We start from the raw sequence: 20,311 nt of genomic DNA, 5'->3' as shown, positions 1-20,311 counted from the left end.
TTGCTTATGATGTTGTAACAGCTCTGAGGTTTGTAAGGTAAGCAATATAATTTACTTTGTGTTTTCATAGATACAACAAAAGCATTGTTGTTCAGTTTAGTTTATTACTATAAAACATGGGTAAAATACAGCTAATGGATCATCCTGCCTGTGGCATCCTAAACAACCAATATAGTGTGTTTAATAAGTAAAATCGAGTGAAAACGGTCATTACTGACATAATGACATAATTTACAGCGGCATTTACAGGTTGGACTTTAGGTTTTCTCCACCAATGGCCAGTAAGGCCTGTTGTGATGGCAGCACCAGGCTTTGATTGAATCATAGACAAAAAGGCATGCCATATATATATATATATATATATATATATATATATATATATATATATATATATATATATATATATATATATAAATAAATAAAATATACACCCACACACACACTGTATATTCAAGTGCAGTCTGGTGTAGTCCCCTGTTCAGCCGGTAGGCGGCAGCATAACCGTGCAGCAGCTTGTGCTGCAGCATAAACTTCCTTTCCTGACGCAAGAACCGGCAAGACTTTTGCACGCGTTTGTCGTGGCCTCCACAGCAAAGCTGGATTTTATAACATTTCAAAGTAGTCAAACCTACTGCAAGACCACTTTCACAAGGATATAGGTGAGTTTGATTAGGAATTTAATCCAATTATACTTGAGCTGTTCTGTAAGTGGAGGGTATTTATCGGGTATTTTGCTTAGAGGCCTAGTGGTGTCTACTTAGCATTAGCTCCCATGCGACCGCGCTTGCTCATCGTTAGCGATGAATGGTGTTAGCTTAATATCAAAACAGTATGAATTTGTATCATGCTTCTCTGGTTAAATTAAAAATTAGTAATAGAAATTAGTTTTTCACTTTTGTAGGCTGGTTGTAGTTAATCTGTCAAAGCTACGTTGAATTGAATTGAAGTGACTGGTGACCAGATGGTTGCTAACGTTACCAGCATTTGTACATTGTCACTAGCTACCCTCTGTTGGCAGCCTGCTTTACCCCAACTGTCATCTTTACCTGACGCTTTAAATTTTCCAAATTAATTTTGTTAGAATTTTGTAAAGCAGCAGTTCTCAACCTTTTTGCAACACAATACTCCTTGTAAAATATTTTTCAGCAAAGTAGCCCCTAACCAGTGCACAGTACTTTTGGCTCAGAAAAAACACGAAATACAGCATTTTATCATTTGTGTTTGGCCTTTTTAAACTTAAATTGTGTTTTGCACATCTCTACTATACGCTTCAACCAGGACTCCATTGTTTTTTGTTGTCAAGGCGACAGTGGGGTTCAGTTCATGTCGAAATGTGGGATTTTTGGGAGGAATGAAATACTGTACATCTAAATGTAAATTCTGTTAATGGATGTATTCTTACATTTATTGGAATATATTAAATATTTATTTGATATTACATTTATATTATTTTATTTAAGGATGTTTTAAAGAAAACATAAAAAAATGTATATATACATTTTTTCAAAAAATTTCACGTACCCCCTGGATTGCCTTGAAGCACTCCCAAGGGTATGCGTACCCCCATTTGAGAAACAGTGTTTTCAAATTTAAGCCAATTTTTGTCGTATTCAATTTCTATATGCTGAAGTGACACATCTGAAATGTGTCAAGGCATCTTCATTGTTTGAAAATTGTTAAAAGATAATTTAATTATATATATATAATTGCAAAAGATGTATGCAATCTACGACTGAATAATAGGACATTTTGCTGAGCAAGTTGTTTTTGTTGCACAGATGTTCACTTTTTCATTGCAAAAGAAAACACCAGCAGAATATATAGTGGTTGTTGTTTGATGTAATTTCATGACATAAATCCATTTTGTAATTCTACTTTTTTTTTTTTTTTTTTTTTTTTTTTTTTTTAGATCGACTACTCCCCTCAGCAATGTCTCGATTCTTTGCTACCGGGTCTGACAGTGAGTCAGAGGAGTCCTCATCCGCCGATGAGATCACCCCAAAAGCACCCGGGACAACTTTCAAGCAGTCAGTTCCAGTTTGAGAAAATGTTATCAGCTTTACTTAAAATGGTAGTTTCTGTCATGATCTCACACACCCATGTTGTTCCTACAGGTCATTGCTTGTCAGTGACGATGAAGAGGATACTAAAAGAGTGGTGCGCAGCGCCAAAGATAAAAGGTTGGTTTTGTATTGACTTAAGTGGCCTACTCTCAATTGTATTGATTGTCAGATTTTCTATGAATTTGTCTTGATTATAAATTTTAGGTTTGAGGAGCTGACCAACCTCATAAAGACTATTCGCAATGCCATGAAGATCCGAGACATGGCCAAATGTTTGGAGGAATTTGAGCAATTATGTCGAGCCTTTCTCAAAAGCAAGAACATAGTGGACAAAGAGGGTGTTCCCTCTTTCTACATCCGTCTTTTGGCTGACTTGGAGGACTATCTGAACCAGGTTGGTGGCCGAGATATAAAACACAGCTGAATTTCTGCTTTTCTGTAGAGGTAAAGTTACAGATGTGTTCTTTTTCTTTGCCATTTTCTTTCCAGCTCTGGGAGGACAAAGAGGGCAAGAAGAAGATGAACAAAAACAACGCAAAAGCCCTGAGCACTCTGCGTCAGAAGATCCGCAAGTACAACAGGGATTATGAAACAGAAATAGGTTCATACAAGGAGGTAAGTCAAGAAACCTTTTCTTACTATGATCCTGTGCTCCTGTCCTGAAGGGGAGGCGGGTGGGGGTGTTCGTGGGAATTTGGGTAGCGAAAGTGTGAGAAGAGTAAAACAACAAAAACTTCTTTACTCAATTTAGAACCCACAGGAGTCTGCAGATGAAGAAGAGGAGAAGGAACATGAAGATTCGGGTTGGTTTGGCATCTTTACATGTTTTTATTTTATCAGCAATTCTAAAAGGTTAATTATGAACATGTTTATACTGTAGGTTTTAAGTGATCAAACAAGGGTGTCATTGGTTTTTAGAAATAGATTTTCATATTTACATTTTCTATTTTCTCTTACATTCCATTATCCACTGAAAATCAGTGTTAAGACATCATAAGCACAGTGAAACACTTTCAGTCATAATGTGAAGCTCCAACTAATTTCCATTTCTCTAGGCTCCTCTGCTGATAGTGATGAAGATGCAGGTGACGAGGGAGTGTCGGCCAAGTCTTTCTTGAAGAAAAAGCCAGAAGGTGTTTCAGAAGCCAGCAAGTTCCTTAAGGGATCAGGGGTAAGAAACCAACTTGTTTTTATTTCTATTGCTCTGTGACATGATGAAAAGGCTTATTTACACTTAACACACCTCAGCTAATATGCCAAGGGGTTTCCTCCCTTAAACAGGATGAGTCCTCTACTAGCGATGATGACGACGATGAAGACGACGAAGGCTGGGGTTCAGACACGGATGAGAGAGACAGTGAGAGTTCAGATGACGATAAAGAAAAGAGTAAATCTTTGGCCACTGTCTTCCTGAAGAGGTATGTATGGACCCCTGTCAGTTGGTTTCATGCCAGATATTTGGTGTGTTTTGCCATCACTCTAAGAAAGATCATCTAAACTGTAAGCATCCTCAGGGCCCCGAGTCCTGACAGACCCAGTGACAAGAAGGATTTAAAGAAAAAGAAGCTGAAGAAGAAGGAGCGGCTTGAACTTGAGCTTGAGGGTGAAGGAGAAGAGGAAGCTGGAGGTGGCTGGGAGAAAGTCAGAAGTGGAATTCCTATGGTCAAGGTAGATTAGTGACTGCATGTTTAATATTATCTTGCTGAAAGAAGACAGTAATAGACTGCAGTTATTTGGCTTGCCCACAAAATAAACATACATTTTGCTTCGGTTTTTGTGTCACTGCAGATATCTAATGAGAATCACTGTAAACATAAGCGTGGTTTTTACTGGTCAGAACTTACAAAGTAGTTTGCCTCAAAAGACGATTCACACATGCTGTTTCGTGATGTTGATACCTTATAGGAGAAGCCCAAGATGTTTGCTAAAGGCACAGAGATCAACACAGCAGTTGTGGTGAAGAAGCTGAATGAGATCCTGCAAGCAAGAGGCAAAAAAGGCACAGACAGGTAACACTGCAACATAGATTAAGAGTTTTACATTAAGAGTGTCCACACCATTAATAATGTGGTTGACTCACATTTACCCAGCTGTTTTCATACTGGTGAGTTAACATGACTCTTAGCAGTTATGCAAACTTTCATCACAAGTTTTATTTGTGACAGACTTGCTTCCAAACATTGCAATGTGCAAAGCGTATACAGAACTGATTTACACTTGGATCTCAAAATTAAATTGTTCACTTTTCTGAATTTGTTAATGATTAAAAGCAAAATGCTTCATTAATCAGCCCTAATTTCATTGAACAAAATGTTGTCGTTTCCTCAGAATTATCCTGCCTCCTTTATTCTGCATCGCATAGTCCATTCAGAGATACCTACTCAAAGGGCTAGGATATGACCAAAATCTCATTTTATAATCCCCATAACAAGATACAGAACAAAATTCATTTTTTTGTGTAATTTTGTGTCAGTCATCAGTTTTTTGTCAGATGTGCTTGACAATGGTAGCAGTGATCTCCTTCCATCTGTGGGAACTATGGCCGTATACCTGTTGTAGTGTTTACATCTTGAGTTTATTATGAGCGCTTTCACCACCATTTGATGCTGCTTTGGCAGCTTTTGCTAGTTGACTCCATTCTTTATTCTGTATTCTTTATCCAAATTGTTGCGTAGGTGCTACAATGAGTTGCTGGTAGATGTGTCTGAGTCCGTTGTTGGGACTGGGAGCTAGTCTTGTCAGTTACACGTCGGTCTTTTTATATCCAAACCGCATCCATCCAACATAATTTTTCCCTCTTTTATGAACAAGCTCATCAGTTTTGGTTGGCTGGTCATCTTTTGATGAATTATCCTGCTCTGAAACGCGTCTGCTACCGTCTGTCTCCATGTTTGTTTTTATATTGCATGTTGTAAAGTGCATCTTGTTGGAAAATACTGCAGTAAAGCATCTTATTGTGGCGTAAACGTTAGAGCCTCATATGAAAGGATAGACATTTTCTATCGTTCAAACGATATATATCGTCATATCTCCCAGCCCTACCTACACATGTTCTTTTGTATAACACTTTCTTGTCCTGTTTTTCTATACTGCTGACAGGGCTGCTCAGATTGAACTGCTCCATGCTCTGGCAGCCATCGCTGCTGAGAATAACTTGGGCCAAGGTATCCTGGTCAAGATTAAGTTCAACATTATTGCCTCTCTGTATGATTACAACCCTAACCTGGCAGCCTTCATGAAGGTGAGAGCCACTGATTTTATATACTTATTGGGTGAAAATGCATACTTTGGCACTTCTTAAAACGTAGTAGATTTTCAAGGTGCAGAAGTGCATAAAATAAGTAAAGAATTTGGTTTTCAGTGAAACTGAAGTCTATCTCTGTTTTTTCTGACTTGTTTTCTTTTAGGCGGACATGTGGAAGAAGTGCCTGGACTGCATTGATGAGCTGCTTGACATTCTGTTCGAACACAACAATATCTTTATTGGGGAGAATATTGCAGAGGACAGTGAAAATCTAGGCATCTCTGAGCAGGTGACTCATCTCCTGTTTTTTTTGTTTTTTTAAAAAATATTTTTCTGAATGTTTTTAATTTTAGATTCAAGATTTCTTCAGTAATAATATTGAAAAAAATCTTCAATAGTTAAAAAACACTATTATAACCTTTTCCTGATATTTTAGGCTTATAAAGTTTCAACTTGTTTTGGGTATTAATGGTATTTATGTTGAACACAAATAAATAAAACATCGCTAGACCTTTAGATAAACTCAAGCCTGTTTTCATTGCGATTTTTAGCATAAAGTAGAATTAAACATTATCATACACCCAGGAAAGTCTGGTAATGGATTATTTGATTACTTAACTCATTTTTTTCCTCCAGCTCAGCGTCTCTCTGCCTCTTCTTTGTTGTGTCGTATTACCATAAAAGATCATTTCCATTCACTCTACAGGGTTGGTTCATGTAGATACCAGGATTAGAGGCAGAATCAGGTGAACATAGAAACAGGCAGAAATCTGTGTTTCTGTACTGTGCAGTTGTCTAAACTATGGATTTTTTGGGGTCGTTCTCATTCATGGAGCATCATTTTCTGCGTAGAACAAAATGTGACTATTGTTGTGTAATCTCAGTCAAATATGGCTTTGTAGGAAAAGTGATCCAACAAATAAGATTAATGCTCTTTTAATGTTCAGCCTTTCAGGGTTCGTGGATGTGTCTTGACACTGGTGGAGAGGATGGATGAAGAGTTTACCAAGATCATGCAGAACACTGATCCCCATTCACAAGGTGAAGGGCTGCAAAATGACCCTGAAATTGGTTTTTTTCTCTCTTTATCGTCATATTTTTAACATTTGTATAGATGTATCATAATACTGCTCATACAAATTTGAATCTCTTGTCTGTTTACTTTTATAGAGTATGTTGACAACCTCAAAGATGAGGGGCGAGTGTGTGGGATCGTTGACCGACTGCTCACCTATTTGGAGAACAAAGGCAGCACAGAAGAGATTTGCCGCGTCTACCTGCGCAGAATCATGCACACTTACTACAAGTTTGATTACAAAGCTCACAGACGCAGTTTGGGCCTCCAGGGAGAAACTAAGGTAAGAAACGGGTGTAAAAATGACTAAGAGACAAAAATAATAATTAAAAAAAAAAAACATGATTTAGTAGCAGATATTAGCAGTATGACAAGAACAGCACATTTTATGGAAAAATCTGGATTGAGTTGAAAGTTTTTTGTTTTGTTCTTTTTTAATGTCCTGTATTGTGTGTTTGCTGGCCAGTCGGAGCAGGATCAGGAAGAGAGTGAAGGGGAGGACAGTGCTGTGATCATGGATCGCCTCTGCAAGTTCATCTACGCCAAGGATCGCACTGACCGTATTCGTACCTGCGCTATCCTCTGCCACATCTACCATCATGCTCTTCATTCACGCTGGTACCAGGCGCGTGACCTGATGCTGATGAGCCACCTGCAGGACAACATCCAACATGCTGATCCACCTGTACAGGTTGGCAGACTGTGAAATTCACAAAACATACCTAGATTTATGTCGTAACCTTAAATTTTAAAAACTAAGCCGTTGTATTTTCCTTTTTTCTTTTCTGTCTGTCTAGATCCTATACAACAGAACCATGGTCCAGCTAGGCATTTGTGCTTTTAGGCAAGGTATGATTAAAGATGCCCACAATGCACTGTTGGATATTCAGTCGTCTGGCCGTGCCAAGGAGCTCCTGGGTCAGGGTTTGCTCATGAGGAACATGCAGGAGAGGAATGCTGAGCAAGAGAAGATTGAAAAGAGAAGACAAGTAAGTTTGTGTTGTTGTTGTTCATGTTTTAAAAACAGTATAGTTTGAGAATTTGTAGTTGGTGCTAATTTGCCCTCCACTGCTGCATATCTCAGCTCTGCTCCCTCAAATACCTGCACTTTTCACCTTGTGTGTCGGTCCAAAGCTCCACCTTCTGAGCACTGAATGGAAAAAAAAATAAATAAATAAATAACACAATATCATAACTGTTAGTGTGCTTTTACCATATTTAGTCTTATAGTTATGATTAGTGAGGCCAGAATGTGAATATGCATATTCTTTGACACCTCATATGATGGCTTCCTGTTTTTATGCTTGCACGGAGACAGATGTCTCGCACCTCAGCATCACACTCTATCTACCCTACATCTTAGTATAATTCCATGCACACACACATAGTTTAGAGAAACAAAGGTCAACACACATATGACTCTCATATGCATACGCCTACGCTGTATAGCTTTTGTGTATAAATGAACTGGTCTTGGGCTGCTCTCGTTGTAGCTTGACTTTGATGTGCCACGTTGCACAAGAGCTACCCTTGCTAGCAAGAATACAGAACCGTCTCTGAGTCTTTGTGAAGCCGCGCCAACAATAACATTTGGACCTGCATTACAGGTTCCATTCCACATGCACATCAACCTGGAACTGCTGGAGTGTGTGTACCTGGTGTCAGCTATGCTGTTAGAGATCCCCTACATGGCTGCCCATGAGTTTGATGCCCGCCGCAGGATGATCAGCAAACAGTTCCATCACCAGCTCAGGGTGGGAGAGAGACAACCACTGCTGGGTATGAAACATGCCACCAAAACTCTTACCAACAGAGTCTTTCATTCTTAGGGAGACCAGAGAGGGTAATTGTTATTTTGTCTGCCCTTCAGGACCCCCAGAGAGCATGAGGGAGCATGTAGTGGCAGCCAGCAAGGCTATGAAGATGGGAGACTGGCGTACCTGCCACTCATTCATCATCAATGACAAAATGAACAGTAAAGTGTGGGACTTGTTCCCTGAAGCACAGCGAGTGCGCGAGATGCTCGTAAGGTAACGTTGTCTAATACAGTAGCTGCTGAAATAAACACTGGTGTACGAGGTTTTTTTTGTTGGGGTTTTTTTTTTGGGTTTTTTTTAATTAATTTTGGAAATTAAATACAAGTTTCTTTATATTTAAAACATTGTGCACTTCCAGTTTATGATTATCTTTCCTAATGCAGAAAAATCCAGGAAGAGTCCCTGAGGACTTACCTTTTCACATACAGCAGTGTGTACGACTCCATCAGGTACGCAAGGGATGCAGAATTTTCAGTGTATCACTTGTTACTGTATCACTGGTTTGTGTGCACTGATGATCGTTTGTTTGTAACCTGCAGCATGGAAACGCTTTCGGAGATGTTTGAGCTGGAGATCCCTACAGTTCACAGCATCATCAGCAAGATGATCATTAATGAGGAGCTGATGGTAAGTTTCTCTGTTCAGTTCATTTTAATAAATATCATGATGGTAATCCTGCTCTAACTTCATGCTTACATGTTTTCTTTTAATGTATCATTAGATGAAATATTTAACACTAAAAGGCCCAGAGCTACGAGAATTTTCGTCAGCCTGCAGTCCCCCAACAAATCATTAATCCCCTTTTTCATGTAAATGCACCATTTAGTGCTTTACATGAGAAACCATTCCATCCCCTCCAGTGCAAAGTTTTAGGTCATGCCTCTGTCTTGAGAGTTTTACCAGAGAGCACTGAAAAAACTCATGTTTATAATGAAACATGATGAATGAAACATTTCTAATTAAACATTTGTGTCGCCAGATCTGCGGGATTGGGGGGATTTCACGTGGCAGCTGATCCGTCAGCACATCAGCTGATATAACGGACAGTTCTTGATCTGTACAAAAAAATATATATATATATCTATTTATATAGGCTATATATAAATATATAAGCGGCCCTATTGCGGAGGATAAAACTATTTAGAAGCGCAGCAGTTTCTGCACCGCACAGCACCAGCAGCACGGATTTGCTAGTAAAAATAAAAAAGTGGGGGAAAAATCTACAGAAGCGTGAAACATTTCTGGAGTTGCTACATGCTTGTATCTTGACTCCACAGCACTGTCGCGTGTCATCGGACCAAACAGTCGCACGCAGCAGCAATGTAAATTCTGAATTGAGTGTAGCTGCATGATATGTGTCGACACTGTCTGCGTTGTCAGATCTCTACACCAGAATATTATGTCAATGAAAATAATCAGATCCGCAGCACCACCGGAAATTCAGACACCAGCATGAAACGTGTCTGTCCGGCTCCTCTTTTGCTCCTCAGATTCACATGTCCGCTGAACTAATGCGCTCTTCTATATTACAATTATAACAAAGAACACCAGATTCTGATGAACGGATGAATAGATGGATGGCTGAATAGATGGAAAGATAGATAAATGGATAGGTGTATGGATGAATAGATGGATGGCTGAATAGATGGAAAGATAGATAAATGGATAGGTGTATGGATAGATAGATAGATTGATGGATGGAAAGATAGATGGACAGATTGATTATAGATGGATGGAAAGATAGGTAGATGGACAGATAGATGGATTTATGAATGGGGTGATGGATACATGGATAAATGGATGGACAGATGGATAGATAAATGGATGGAAAGGTAGATGGATGGATGGCTGAATAGATTGAAAGATAGATAAATGGATAGATGGGTAGATGATGGAAAGATGGATGGCTGAATAGATGAAAAGATAGATAGATAAATGGATAGATGGGTAGATAAATGGATAGATGAATTAATGGGGTGAGAGATAGATGGATAAATGACTGGACAGATGGATGGAAATATAGATGGACAGATGGATGGAAAGATAGATGGATGGATGGGTAGATGGATGGATTGAAAGATAGATGGACAGATGGATGATAGATGGATGGAAAGATAGATAAATGGATAGGTGTATGGATAGATGATAGATTGATGGATGGATAGATGAATAGATTGATTGAAAGATAGATGGATGGAAAGTTAGATGAATGGATAGATGGATGGATAGATGGACGAATGAATAGGGTGATGGATAAATGGATGGACAGATGGATGGATAAATGGATGGAAAGGTAGATGGATTGATGGCTGAATAGATGTAAAGATATATAGATGAATGGATGGATAGATGGATGAATGAATAGGGTGATGGATAGATGGATAAATGGATGGAAAGGTAGATGGATTGATGGCTGAATAGATGGAAAGATAGATAGATAAATGGATAGATGAAAAGATGGATGGATTGATAGATGGATGACTGAATAGATGGAAAGATCGATAAATGGATAGATGGATGAATGAATGGGGTGAGAGATAGATGGACAGATGGATGGATGGATGAGTAGATGGATGGATGTGTGGATGATAGATGGATGGATTTATAGATGGATGGAAAGATGAATGGACAGATGGATCATAGATAGAATAAATGTTATTCCTTTACTCAAGTCATACTGTTATAATTTTGTAAGCTGAAATGCAGTGGACTCAACCACCAAGTTGTTGGTCCTTTCACATCGTGCACTGTGCCCTGAAGTCTTACTGACAAAGTTACTGACTCTGGAAAAATGGGCAATGCTCTGCGTTGCCTAGCAAGAAAAGCAATGTAAGGACCTTTTTTGGGGGGAGAAACTAAACAAGTCGGGCATCTGGTTGTTCTACAGGATTTTTGCATGACAATAGTGACAGTTAACAAGGTGAGAGTGAATACACAAACTTGTAGAGGGGAGGGGGACTTGCAGGAAAACCTGAAAGCCTTGGGCCTTGCAGTGTTAAAGTGCTGTAAATGTTTTGTGTTCTATTCCCATCAGGCCTCACTGGACCAGCCCACGCAGACTGTAGTGATGCACCGCACAGAGCCCACCTCTCTACAGAACATGGCTCTGCAGCTGGCAGAGAAACTGGGCAGCTTGGTGGAGAATAACGAGCGCGTCTTTGACCTAAAGCAGGGTGTCTACGGAGGTTACTTCAACAGAGGTGAGTCGAGGCGACATGCTTCACCATAGCTTGTTTTATAAACTGTGTCTCTTATATTGAATACAGAGGGCTGTGTACTGAGACTCATTTTGCACAATGTTCTGTTATCCCATTTGTGCAAGAGCAGGTTTGGACTATATATTGTGAACAAAGTCATATTTAAGTACCTTTAAGTCATTTTTAAGCTATGAATGGTATATTTAGTGGATTATATATGCAAATTTTGATTGACAGTGTGACCTTTTTTTGTTTTTTGGAAACTAAATTGACTTTTTTTGCTTTGTTTTACAGATCAAAAAGGTGGCTACCAACAAAAGCAGTCTTACCAGAGAGGTAAATTTGAGCCACTGTCAAGGCAAACAAGCTTGTAAAGCCTTTTACATTTTTAGTGACTCATATTGGTGTTGGTTGATATCAGGCAGCTGAGAATGTTTTCTAAATAGCTGCATTTGAAATTGTGTTTAAACCATTGTACATTGAGAGAGGACGTTAGCTTTTTGATCTCTGAATGCTGATCTGGATGTGTATTGATATTTGTTTTTTACTTTGTGTGCTTATAGATCAGAAAGGTGGTTACCAGCAGAAGCAGGGAGGCTACCAGCGAGGTGGCTACAGGAATCAAAACCAAAGCAACTACTGATCTGATGAGTGGATTTCAGAGAACCAGCTAATGTAGTTTTCATTCCAATAAAACCCCAATAACCTGAATTTCTACCTGAGAAATGTTCTGTTTCCTATCAAAACTGTTTTCAGCGGCTCTTGAATCTCATGCAAAGTGACGTCCCAACGTTGCCAACTTCTGCTTATTAATACATGAGTAAAACAAAGTAAAAGCATTGCAGTGTGGCGAACTGGCTTGTGCCGTAAGTCAGCAACAAACATGTTAACTATTAGCAACACTTTCAATAAATGATAATAAACAATGTCTTGTTTTTTTTTGTTTTTTTTTTTATCTTTTGTTTATTTCCATATTAGACTTAATACTCATAACACAAAGACAAAATGGGATAGTGAAACAGCACTTTTCATCGTGTAACTCTGTCATGGCTAAGTGTGACCTCTTGTTAGTTCTGTTCCAGTTTAGGGTGGCCCCTTTTTCCCCACGGCCTACATATGACACATCCATTTATAACCTAATCACAATGACTTATTTCATTTTTTTTTAAAAAGATAGAAATTAACTTAATATCATATAGTTTCAGTACGGTGGGCTTAAGTTAAGATGTTTAATGAACTAGCACTGAATACAGAAGTATCCTGAGAGCAGGTCTCTTTAGATTACTGGGTCTAAAGTAGGACACTAAATGGATCAAGTCATCTGTGAGTGAAGAGTCAAAGACTAACAACCAAAAGTATTTGGTCACCACATCTGGTAAAATTTCATGTTAGTCATTTATTTCAGTAATATTGAATTTCATATTATGTTGTGATGTGAGACAAAAAGGCTGAGAGGAAAAACTTCTCAACAGTTCCTCATGATTTTGTAAAAGCACTGAGGTTTATAAGGTAAGCAATAACATTTTTTTTTTTTTTTTTTTTTCATAGATACAACAAATGCACTGTTCTTCAGTTTAGTGTATTACTATTAAACATGGGTAAATGGATAATCTCTATCCTGCCTGTGGTATCCTAAACAATCAATGAAATGTGTTTAATAAGTATAAGCAAGTGAAAGTCATTGCCATCATTATATTTTTATACATATATATATATATATATATATATATATATATATATAAAATTTCAATAAAAAATCATGTATTTTATCCAAAGTCTCCTTTTTTTTTAATTCACTGACAATCATATTGACTTAAAGGAAGATACCAACTTCATTTATAAGCAGAATATTTTCATAAAAAAGGCAACCAGATGTTACATTTTTGCAAAGAGGCAACAAATGATCAGTTTGAAGGCCTACATTGCTTTTAGGCAATTAAATATCTGCCCTGCTGTAAAATCTCAAATGCACAGCTGCAAAATCCCATGTATGTACATTTAAACGACATATCAAACATCAGTTATACACTAAGATATGGAAATGTACATGGATTGACCCTTCTTTTGATCAACAGGCTTACAATGTTGTCCTCCTTTTCCTTTCTATGAGCATCTCGTGGTTTCAGGAGCAGAGTTGCCTCTTGTCATCTGTGTAGGTGGTCTGTCTTTAACTGCTTCTCCTCAGAGTCAGCCCTAGTCTCTGTTTGAGCTCCTTCCTCAGTAGATCCCGCTCTTTGCGGATTCCCTGCAACACTGTGCGGTTCTCCTGAGCGCGGCGCACCAGGTAGGGAAGAGTGTCGTCCACCGAGCCATACGGCACTGACTTGTACACAGCATAACCTTCCTTTGCTGGAGAAAAGATTTCAGGATGAGAAGAGAAGGTCAAAGGAGGTGAAGATGTCTGTGAATCGTCTGCTGTTAAAATCACTCCAAAAGCAAGAAAGTACTACTTCCCATTAAACAATCTGGAGTTTTTGTTTCCAATTATGTTGTATGGATACGCTTACATGAGCTATCAAAGCAATTCTTATGGTTTTCAATTAAAAGATGGGTACCATGGTTTTTGTTAAACTGGAGAACGATTGCGGAGCTACTGGTCTCTTTTACATAACATAGAAGTTCAGTTATTAAAGAAGCCATCTGTAATGTCAATGTTTCATTTGCTTGTAACAAGACAGGTTTTACTCCACAGAGTTCCAGTCAGTCTCACCCAGTGTGAGGGAAACATGATCGCACATGCCGAGCAGCTGGCCAAAGCACACTGAGCCACCATCTTTGTCTATCCCCAGTTCCTCCATCCTAAAGACACAATATTTATATTATAAGAGCTGTATCCAACACAGGGCTCTAATTCATATGAGATATAAGATTTAAAACATGAAATATATTTTTAAAGTAGTGGTGTGTGAAATTAGTTTGTAAAAATCTGTGGAAAAATAAAAGATTTGCCATGTGACAAGATGTGTTACGTAGCATTTGCTTGGCTCTACTGATGTGTAGTTTTCTCCCCTCTGGTGATAAAAGAGACCTAAATGTTTTCACATGCAGTCAGACTTTTCAATACTGTAAAATCTGAACAGATAGGATTTATTTTCTTTCATTTTAGCTTTTGATACACAGCTAATATTCACGAGAATTTAGGTCAAAGAAGGTTGTTTCATTTGCGTGATTTAACGAAAAGTTTCAGTAAATGTCTGTAACTTACAAATCCAACAGTTATAAAACACCAGATATATGATGTTTTCACTTCACAAGCTCTAACCGTTTGGCAGCTCGTCTCACTGACTCCTCGTTGTGAGTGGCCACTATGATCCTGTAGCATTCAGGTTTCTGTGATATGACTTCCAGCATCACATTCAGGGAGCCATTATAACTGCAAACACACAAGGGCATGAAATATGTCAGATTTCAGCTGTTTATTTTGTTGAAACTTTCTGATCAATAATCTAGTACACCTCTATAAATTCAGTTCTAAATGAAGGTTTAGAATAAGCCAATTCTTTTCAACACCTCCTGTCAAAATAGGCAGAAAAATTATTGTGTGGCTGCTGTGTGATGCTGAACAAATTTGTTTTGCCAAGAGGATCTAACTGAATCTTATGTAAGTGAAGCTTTGTGGATGTAAAGCCCAACCCTTAGAGTGCCAAATTATTGCTCTTTATTTTGACTGTTGTGTAGTTACACATGTTGGCCTTGATAACTGGAAAGAGGGAGTGTAAGGACAAGAGATGTAAAAGGAGTCTTAAGATACAACCCATTCGAAAACAACAACTGTAGAACGGAAACAGAGGGACCAGACACCCAGCTGCTAGACCGTTAATAGACACGTAGCAGAAAATATCTCAGTTTCCACATGAAAACAAAGCAGACAATCATCAGGAGCAACTCTGAGAAGTGAACATTTTAAAAAGATTTTAAATGAAGTAGTTCATTCATTCGTGTACTTGGACATTTGACTGGGTGATTTTTTTGCTTGTTGTGACATGTGAATCCTTCTTACCTCTCATTAGTGTGCTCCCAGCTTTGGTGAATGGGGTCTACATGGCCCTCTTCCTCTGCAACCTTCCTCTCTTTATCCATGTAGGCTCCTCGAACCAACTTTACACCCAGACAGAAACCCTCACTCTTGGAAAGATGCAAAGCCTCCAACAGGAGAGACCTGGACTCCTGAGTGAAACACAGACAGATATTAAGAGGAATCTGACTGAAGAAACACTTATACTCTGCAGCAGAGTACAGTTCAAACACATGAAAATTTAAGGAATAAAAAAAAAAATGCCTTAAGATAACACTGATATGTGTTCCAGATCCACACGCCATCTTTGTTAAACTTCTTCATCATCGCCATAGTGACAAGAGAGAGGGCAGGGTTCATGTAGGTGTACTCTGCATCAACCAGGACTCTGACTTTGTTAACACTTTCCTAAAACATCAACAAAATTACAAATTAACATTAAAATTTGTCAAAGGTGTTGCATGAAAATGATAATAGTCATGTTGTGTCAATATTAGACAAACACCGAGACATTATGTCAGAGAATGTACCTGAAATGAATGAAAATAGATATGAAATAAATAAATGAATGAGTTAAGTGAACATAAGAATACTTATTTATTGACTAAGATATTTTTTATGTCAAACAGCAGTTTTTGTTTTCTCTTTGTATATTTATTTACTTAAATGATTTATTTATCCCTTTTTACATTGAATACAGTAATATTCTATAAAATTAAATGACTTAATAATTTTATCAAATAAATGTTAACAATTTCATGAAATTATGAGTCAAAGTAGTTGCACCTACAGGTGTGTGCACAGTTGGCATTCGTACCTCTGCTATTTTGTTGAGTCTCCGCAGACCGTACTGGAAATGAGCGGCCTCTTTTTTGTCTAACCCGGGAAAAGTGATTGGCTGAAATGGACAGTTTCAGGTAAATGTCTTTAAACATCATAATTATAGGAGTATTAGAGAATAAATATACACAGAGGGAGAAATAAACATTTTTCAAATTGGTTTGGTGAAATGTGGACTTACTTCTCCATCCATCGCCATCACAAGGAGACTCAGATCATACTGTTTTTGCTTGATGAGGGTTGTGAGTTTCACCTTTGGCACAAACAGTTTATTCTCATGAGAAACAACGTTAATACTGGGACCAAAGGTAAACAGAAAAAGAGATGCAGTGGAAGAAAGGGAGTTAGTTAGTTGCAGAATCCGGCTTGAACAGGCTAAAACAAGCGGGAGCAGCTGTGGACACAGCAAACATAAAAATCTGTTTTTTTTATCTTCTTCCCCACACACAGAACCTTTCAGATAAAATGGTTGTGAAGTGTGCCGGCATCTGATTCGGCCTCAGACAGATGGACAAACACCCAAAACAAAAGAGAAATGCTTTTAAAGTGGAATCATTAAATAGACTAGCTTATTACTAAAGATCCCGTGATTTGCAGTTTAAAAAAATATTACATATATTCAACTAAATGTTTTTACACACAAAGACGGAGGATGTAGCCTTACACACAGCTCCGGGCTGAGCAGGGCCGTGATTTTCAGCTGCATCATCGGGTCTTTGCTCCAAGCATTGTTGTGAGACATCCGCACGCATTCCAGCATGGCTTCCATGTTGTCGTCGTATCTTTTCTCCCTGGAGGTGATAAACCATAACATGAAGCCAAGAATGAACTGGGAGTTGTGTAGAGATGAAAGCATGTGTTGGAGGAGATGAGATGTGGTCTATCGAACTGCAAGTGAGCAGAAGGTCCAAACATACCATGCTACTGAGGGCTACAGGCAGTTTTTCATAGGACAAGACCAGAAAAGAGTCAAAACCATACTCAGACACTGAAAAGTGAGTCAGACCCAGTGCTTTCTCCAAGGTCTTCCTCAATAGGTACAGCCAACATGGGCCTCAATCCCAGCGAGCTGATCTTCTCCATCGACTTGGAGATCTCACTCTCATTCTCTCCTGCCACAAACTGGGCGTATACAGTCGGCCGCAGCAGGAAGGAAAACCCCCTCCTTCCCAGTAGGGTGCGGGTTACTGACATCAGCTGAAAGTAGAAAACAGAGGGCAAAACAAGGCAGACTAAAAAGATGGGAGGAGTGATGATGAGCAAAGGATTCATAACGAGACAACATACGAGGTTAACATTTGTAAAATCCTCCAGTTTAAGGAGGTTCTGAATGTGACTAACATCAGAGTAGAAATCAATCTATCCATCAATAGTAACAGACTAGTCTCACCTTTCCACAGTTGTTAACTAGCAGAGGGAAGGAGCAAAGGCGGAAAACACCCAGAGCCCGGATAAGTTCTCCCCAACTCTTCACCCTGAAAGCACTGGGATCTTCAAAGGCCAGGGTCGCAGAGAGAAGTTCAGGCTGTTTTAGCGTCCTGGTGGCGGCAGAACCCACAAACCTCTGCGACAAGAGGCGAGGGAGTGATGGTCGTAAACGGGAGCACATCATCATAAAGAAGTGAATATGAGTCAGCTTCCACTTCGAGCTGCAGCGATTGTTTAATTAGATCTTCTGCTCAGAAATAACGGTATTAAAAAAAAGATAGGCAATGGATGCTCTTGTCTAAGAGAGAGCAGTCGCTTCAGGGAGAACCGATGATCTTTTCATGTCAGAACCTGCTGGAGAAAGAGAAACATAACTACGTGTGTGTTGTTATAGAACAAGTTTCCATGGCTGTTTGCAAAAGGTTCATCACCACCACATCTCCACCTCATTTGTCATTGCTCCACCGTTTCACTAAGTGTCAGGAAATTCGTTTCAGTAACTCTGAAATCTTCCTGACTCACATCCAGCCAGATGAAGACCACCGCTGCACATCTCACTTTGGTGGAGGAATGAAATTGTATTAAATGCAGCAGAAAGAATTAGAAAACATCTTACCTTCAGTCCTGTCAAACACCTAAAAGATTAAGCCAAAAAAGTGAAGAAAAAAAAAAAGTGTGGCACCCACTGGTTAATAAGTGACTGTTTGAAATTTGAGTAAACATCCGGTTGACCCTTAGCATCAACCTGAAAGTGTCCCTTTGGTTGAAATCAACCCAATGGACACAAGGTGGACTCAATGTTTCTACAAATTTTGCAAGTGTATTTAAATGCATTTTGAGTAACGTTTGTCTGTTGTAAGGTCTCCTTAACAGAACATTAAAAACATTAAAAATACTTTTGAGAGCTCAATAATGTTTTGAGAAAAGTTGAGCCTCAACATATTTTCTCTAAAAGATAAGAAAAGTAGAAAGAAGAGGAAATGATTAACTGCTCCCATCTATGTCAAGTACCTGCATCACTGAAAGACTTGCAAGTCTTCAAACACCACCTAAAACATTGTTCTGGTTGCACCGCTGAACAGCCAGGTATGAAAATATAGCAGCTCAGTAGAATCACTCATGATCACCTGCACTGTTGACGAGAACATTGATATGACCTCTGAAGAACCTCTGAACCTCGGTGGCTACAGCGAGTCAGGGACACAAAGTCAGCTGTGGTTTCCGTTGTCTGTTCTGACTATGTCCTTTTATTCTTGGTCCAGAAAGGAGTAAGGTTTGGCAGGACATCATGACACATTAGAACGGCTTCAAGTACCGTAAGCTGCTTAGATGTTTAGAAGTAAGCCTGTGTGCAATCAGTGAAAAACTGAATCAAATCAAATCAAACTTTATTTTGTGAGCACTTTTCATGCCACGGGTAACACAAAGTGCTTTACAAGATAAAAACCAAGTCATAAAAAATAACACAAACAGTTGATAACAAGACATTTAAAAACAATAAAGATGCAAGTTCTCTCCACACACACACACACAAAGACAGACAGACCCCTCCAATTGAAAGGCCAGTACCAGAGAACCTCAGGGTCGGTGAGAGCTCACAAGAAGAAGGTCAGATAAATAAGAAGGCCCGAGAGCATTAAGACATTTATAAACAAGTAAAAGAATCCTGAAATTTACAGGAGGCCACTGCAGCGACTTTAAAACTGGTGTAATGTTTTTCCCGCCCTCTGGTCATCGTCAGAACTCGTGCCGCTGAATTCTGAAATCAGTGAAAAACCAGTAGTGAAAATTCTCGCCTGGGCCCATGTTCTACTTTAGGTCCCACATTACCTCTAAAAGTGGGATTATATGGGAAGATAATAAATAACCTGAATTGTTACAGGAGTTTGTTATTTGTGTCAGTGTTGTTCTTACTCCTCACAATGCTCAAAAAAGACTACAGTTTCGGTGAAAATTGAGTAAAAACTAATAATGTTTGTTGAAAATTTGAAATGTCCATACGGCCTATGTATTAATTAGACAAATGCAAAACTAGGTTTAAATTAAAGCCATGGAAATACCCCTTAAATGCTGCCAAACATGTCTGCATAAAAAAACGAGTAAAGAGCTGGAAAATTAGCATTGTATAGCAAGTATAATATCCACCAGCACCCAGAGTCCAGTTCCTTGTAGGGGGTGGTTAACTTCATGTGCTGATAACTGTGACAAAGCTTTCACTATCATTCCAAAATATCTCCGACGGACATGGACCTTTCCAAAATTATTACCAGATTTTGCCACCTTGAGTGGTACCAAAATCTGGTCAGATCCATGTGAGGCAGATCAGAAACCAACTTCATTACATCTCAGTATCTCAAATATACTAAACATGATGTGTTGTAGAAGCAGTTGCAGAGCACCACAGTTGTTTTTATAAATAATGAAATTAAATTCAGAATATTTCATAACCTTTAAAATGGTAAATGGACTTGAACTTCTATAGTGCTTTTCTAGTCATGCAGACTGCTTAAAGTGCTTTACACTACTTGTCATACTCACCCACACACTCATACCCCAATAGGCACATTGGGGGGCAGCATCTTGCCCTAGGACACTTCAGCGGGGAAGCCTGGAATTGATCCCCCAACTTTCC

The 20,311-nt window shown here is 38.8% G+C and overlaps 2 protein-coding genes across 3 annotated transcripts; one reads left to right on the top strand and one right to left on the bottom strand.

Annotated features, from left to right (window-relative positions):
• Positions 1-541: 541 nt before the first annotated feature.
• Positions 542-12,335, top strand: eif3c (eukaryotic translation initiation factor 3, subunit C). 2 transcript variants are annotated; one of them, XM_079261334.1, is made up of 23 exons: positions 542-659; positions 1,910-2,027; positions 2,115-2,180; positions 2,268-2,457; positions 2,553-2,678; positions 2,815-2,866; positions 3,119-3,234; positions 3,345-3,481; positions 3,569-3,731; positions 3,969-4,072; positions 5,163-5,304; positions 5,471-5,596; positions 6,255-6,348; positions 6,478-6,665; positions 6,849-7,073; positions 7,180-7,371; positions 7,990-8,161; positions 8,253-8,412; positions 8,583-8,648; positions 8,739-8,826; positions 11,234-11,399; positions 11,691-11,732; positions 11,960-12,335. In XM_079261334.1, the coding sequence occupies exons 2-23, from the start codon at positions 1,930-1,932 to the stop codon at positions 12,037-12,039; spliced, it is 2,793 nt and encodes a 930-aa protein (XP_079117460.1). In that variant the 5' UTR covers positions 542-659; positions 1,910-1,929; the 3' UTR covers positions 12,040-12,335. The 2 variants fall into 2 exon arrangements, with proteins under 2 accessions (XP_079117460.1, XP_079117461.1); XM_079261335.1 differs by having other exon boundaries at positions 3,578-3,731; positions 11,960-12,334.
• Positions 12,336-13,228: 893 nt separating this feature from the next.
• Positions 13,229-17,866, bottom strand: prodh2 (proline dehydrogenase 2; the record flags this gene model as incomplete). Its single annotated transcript, XM_079260885.1, has 10 exons — positions 13,229-13,745; positions 14,107-14,195; positions 14,659-14,769; positions 15,397-15,563; positions 15,676-15,819; positions 16,229-16,309; positions 16,433-16,504; positions 16,916-17,042; positions 17,258-17,448; positions 17,642-17,866. 10 exons carry the CDS (start codon positions 17,864-17,866, stop codon positions 13,564-13,566), a joined length of 1,389 nt encoding a protein of 462 aa, XP_079117011.1. The 3' UTR covers positions 13,229-13,563.
• Between the last annotated feature and the right edge of the window lie 2,445 nt (positions 17,867-20,311).

The sequence above is a fragment of the Telmatherina bonti genome (assembly GCF_933228915.1).
Source record: "Telmatherina bonti genome assembly, chromosome: 21".
Taxonomy (NCBI): Eukaryota; Metazoa; Chordata; class Actinopteri; order Atheriniformes; family Telmatherinidae; genus Telmatherina; species Telmatherina bonti.
Note: the sequence above shows the minus strand (reverse complement) of the source record. Positions and strands in the feature narration are given on the sequence as shown.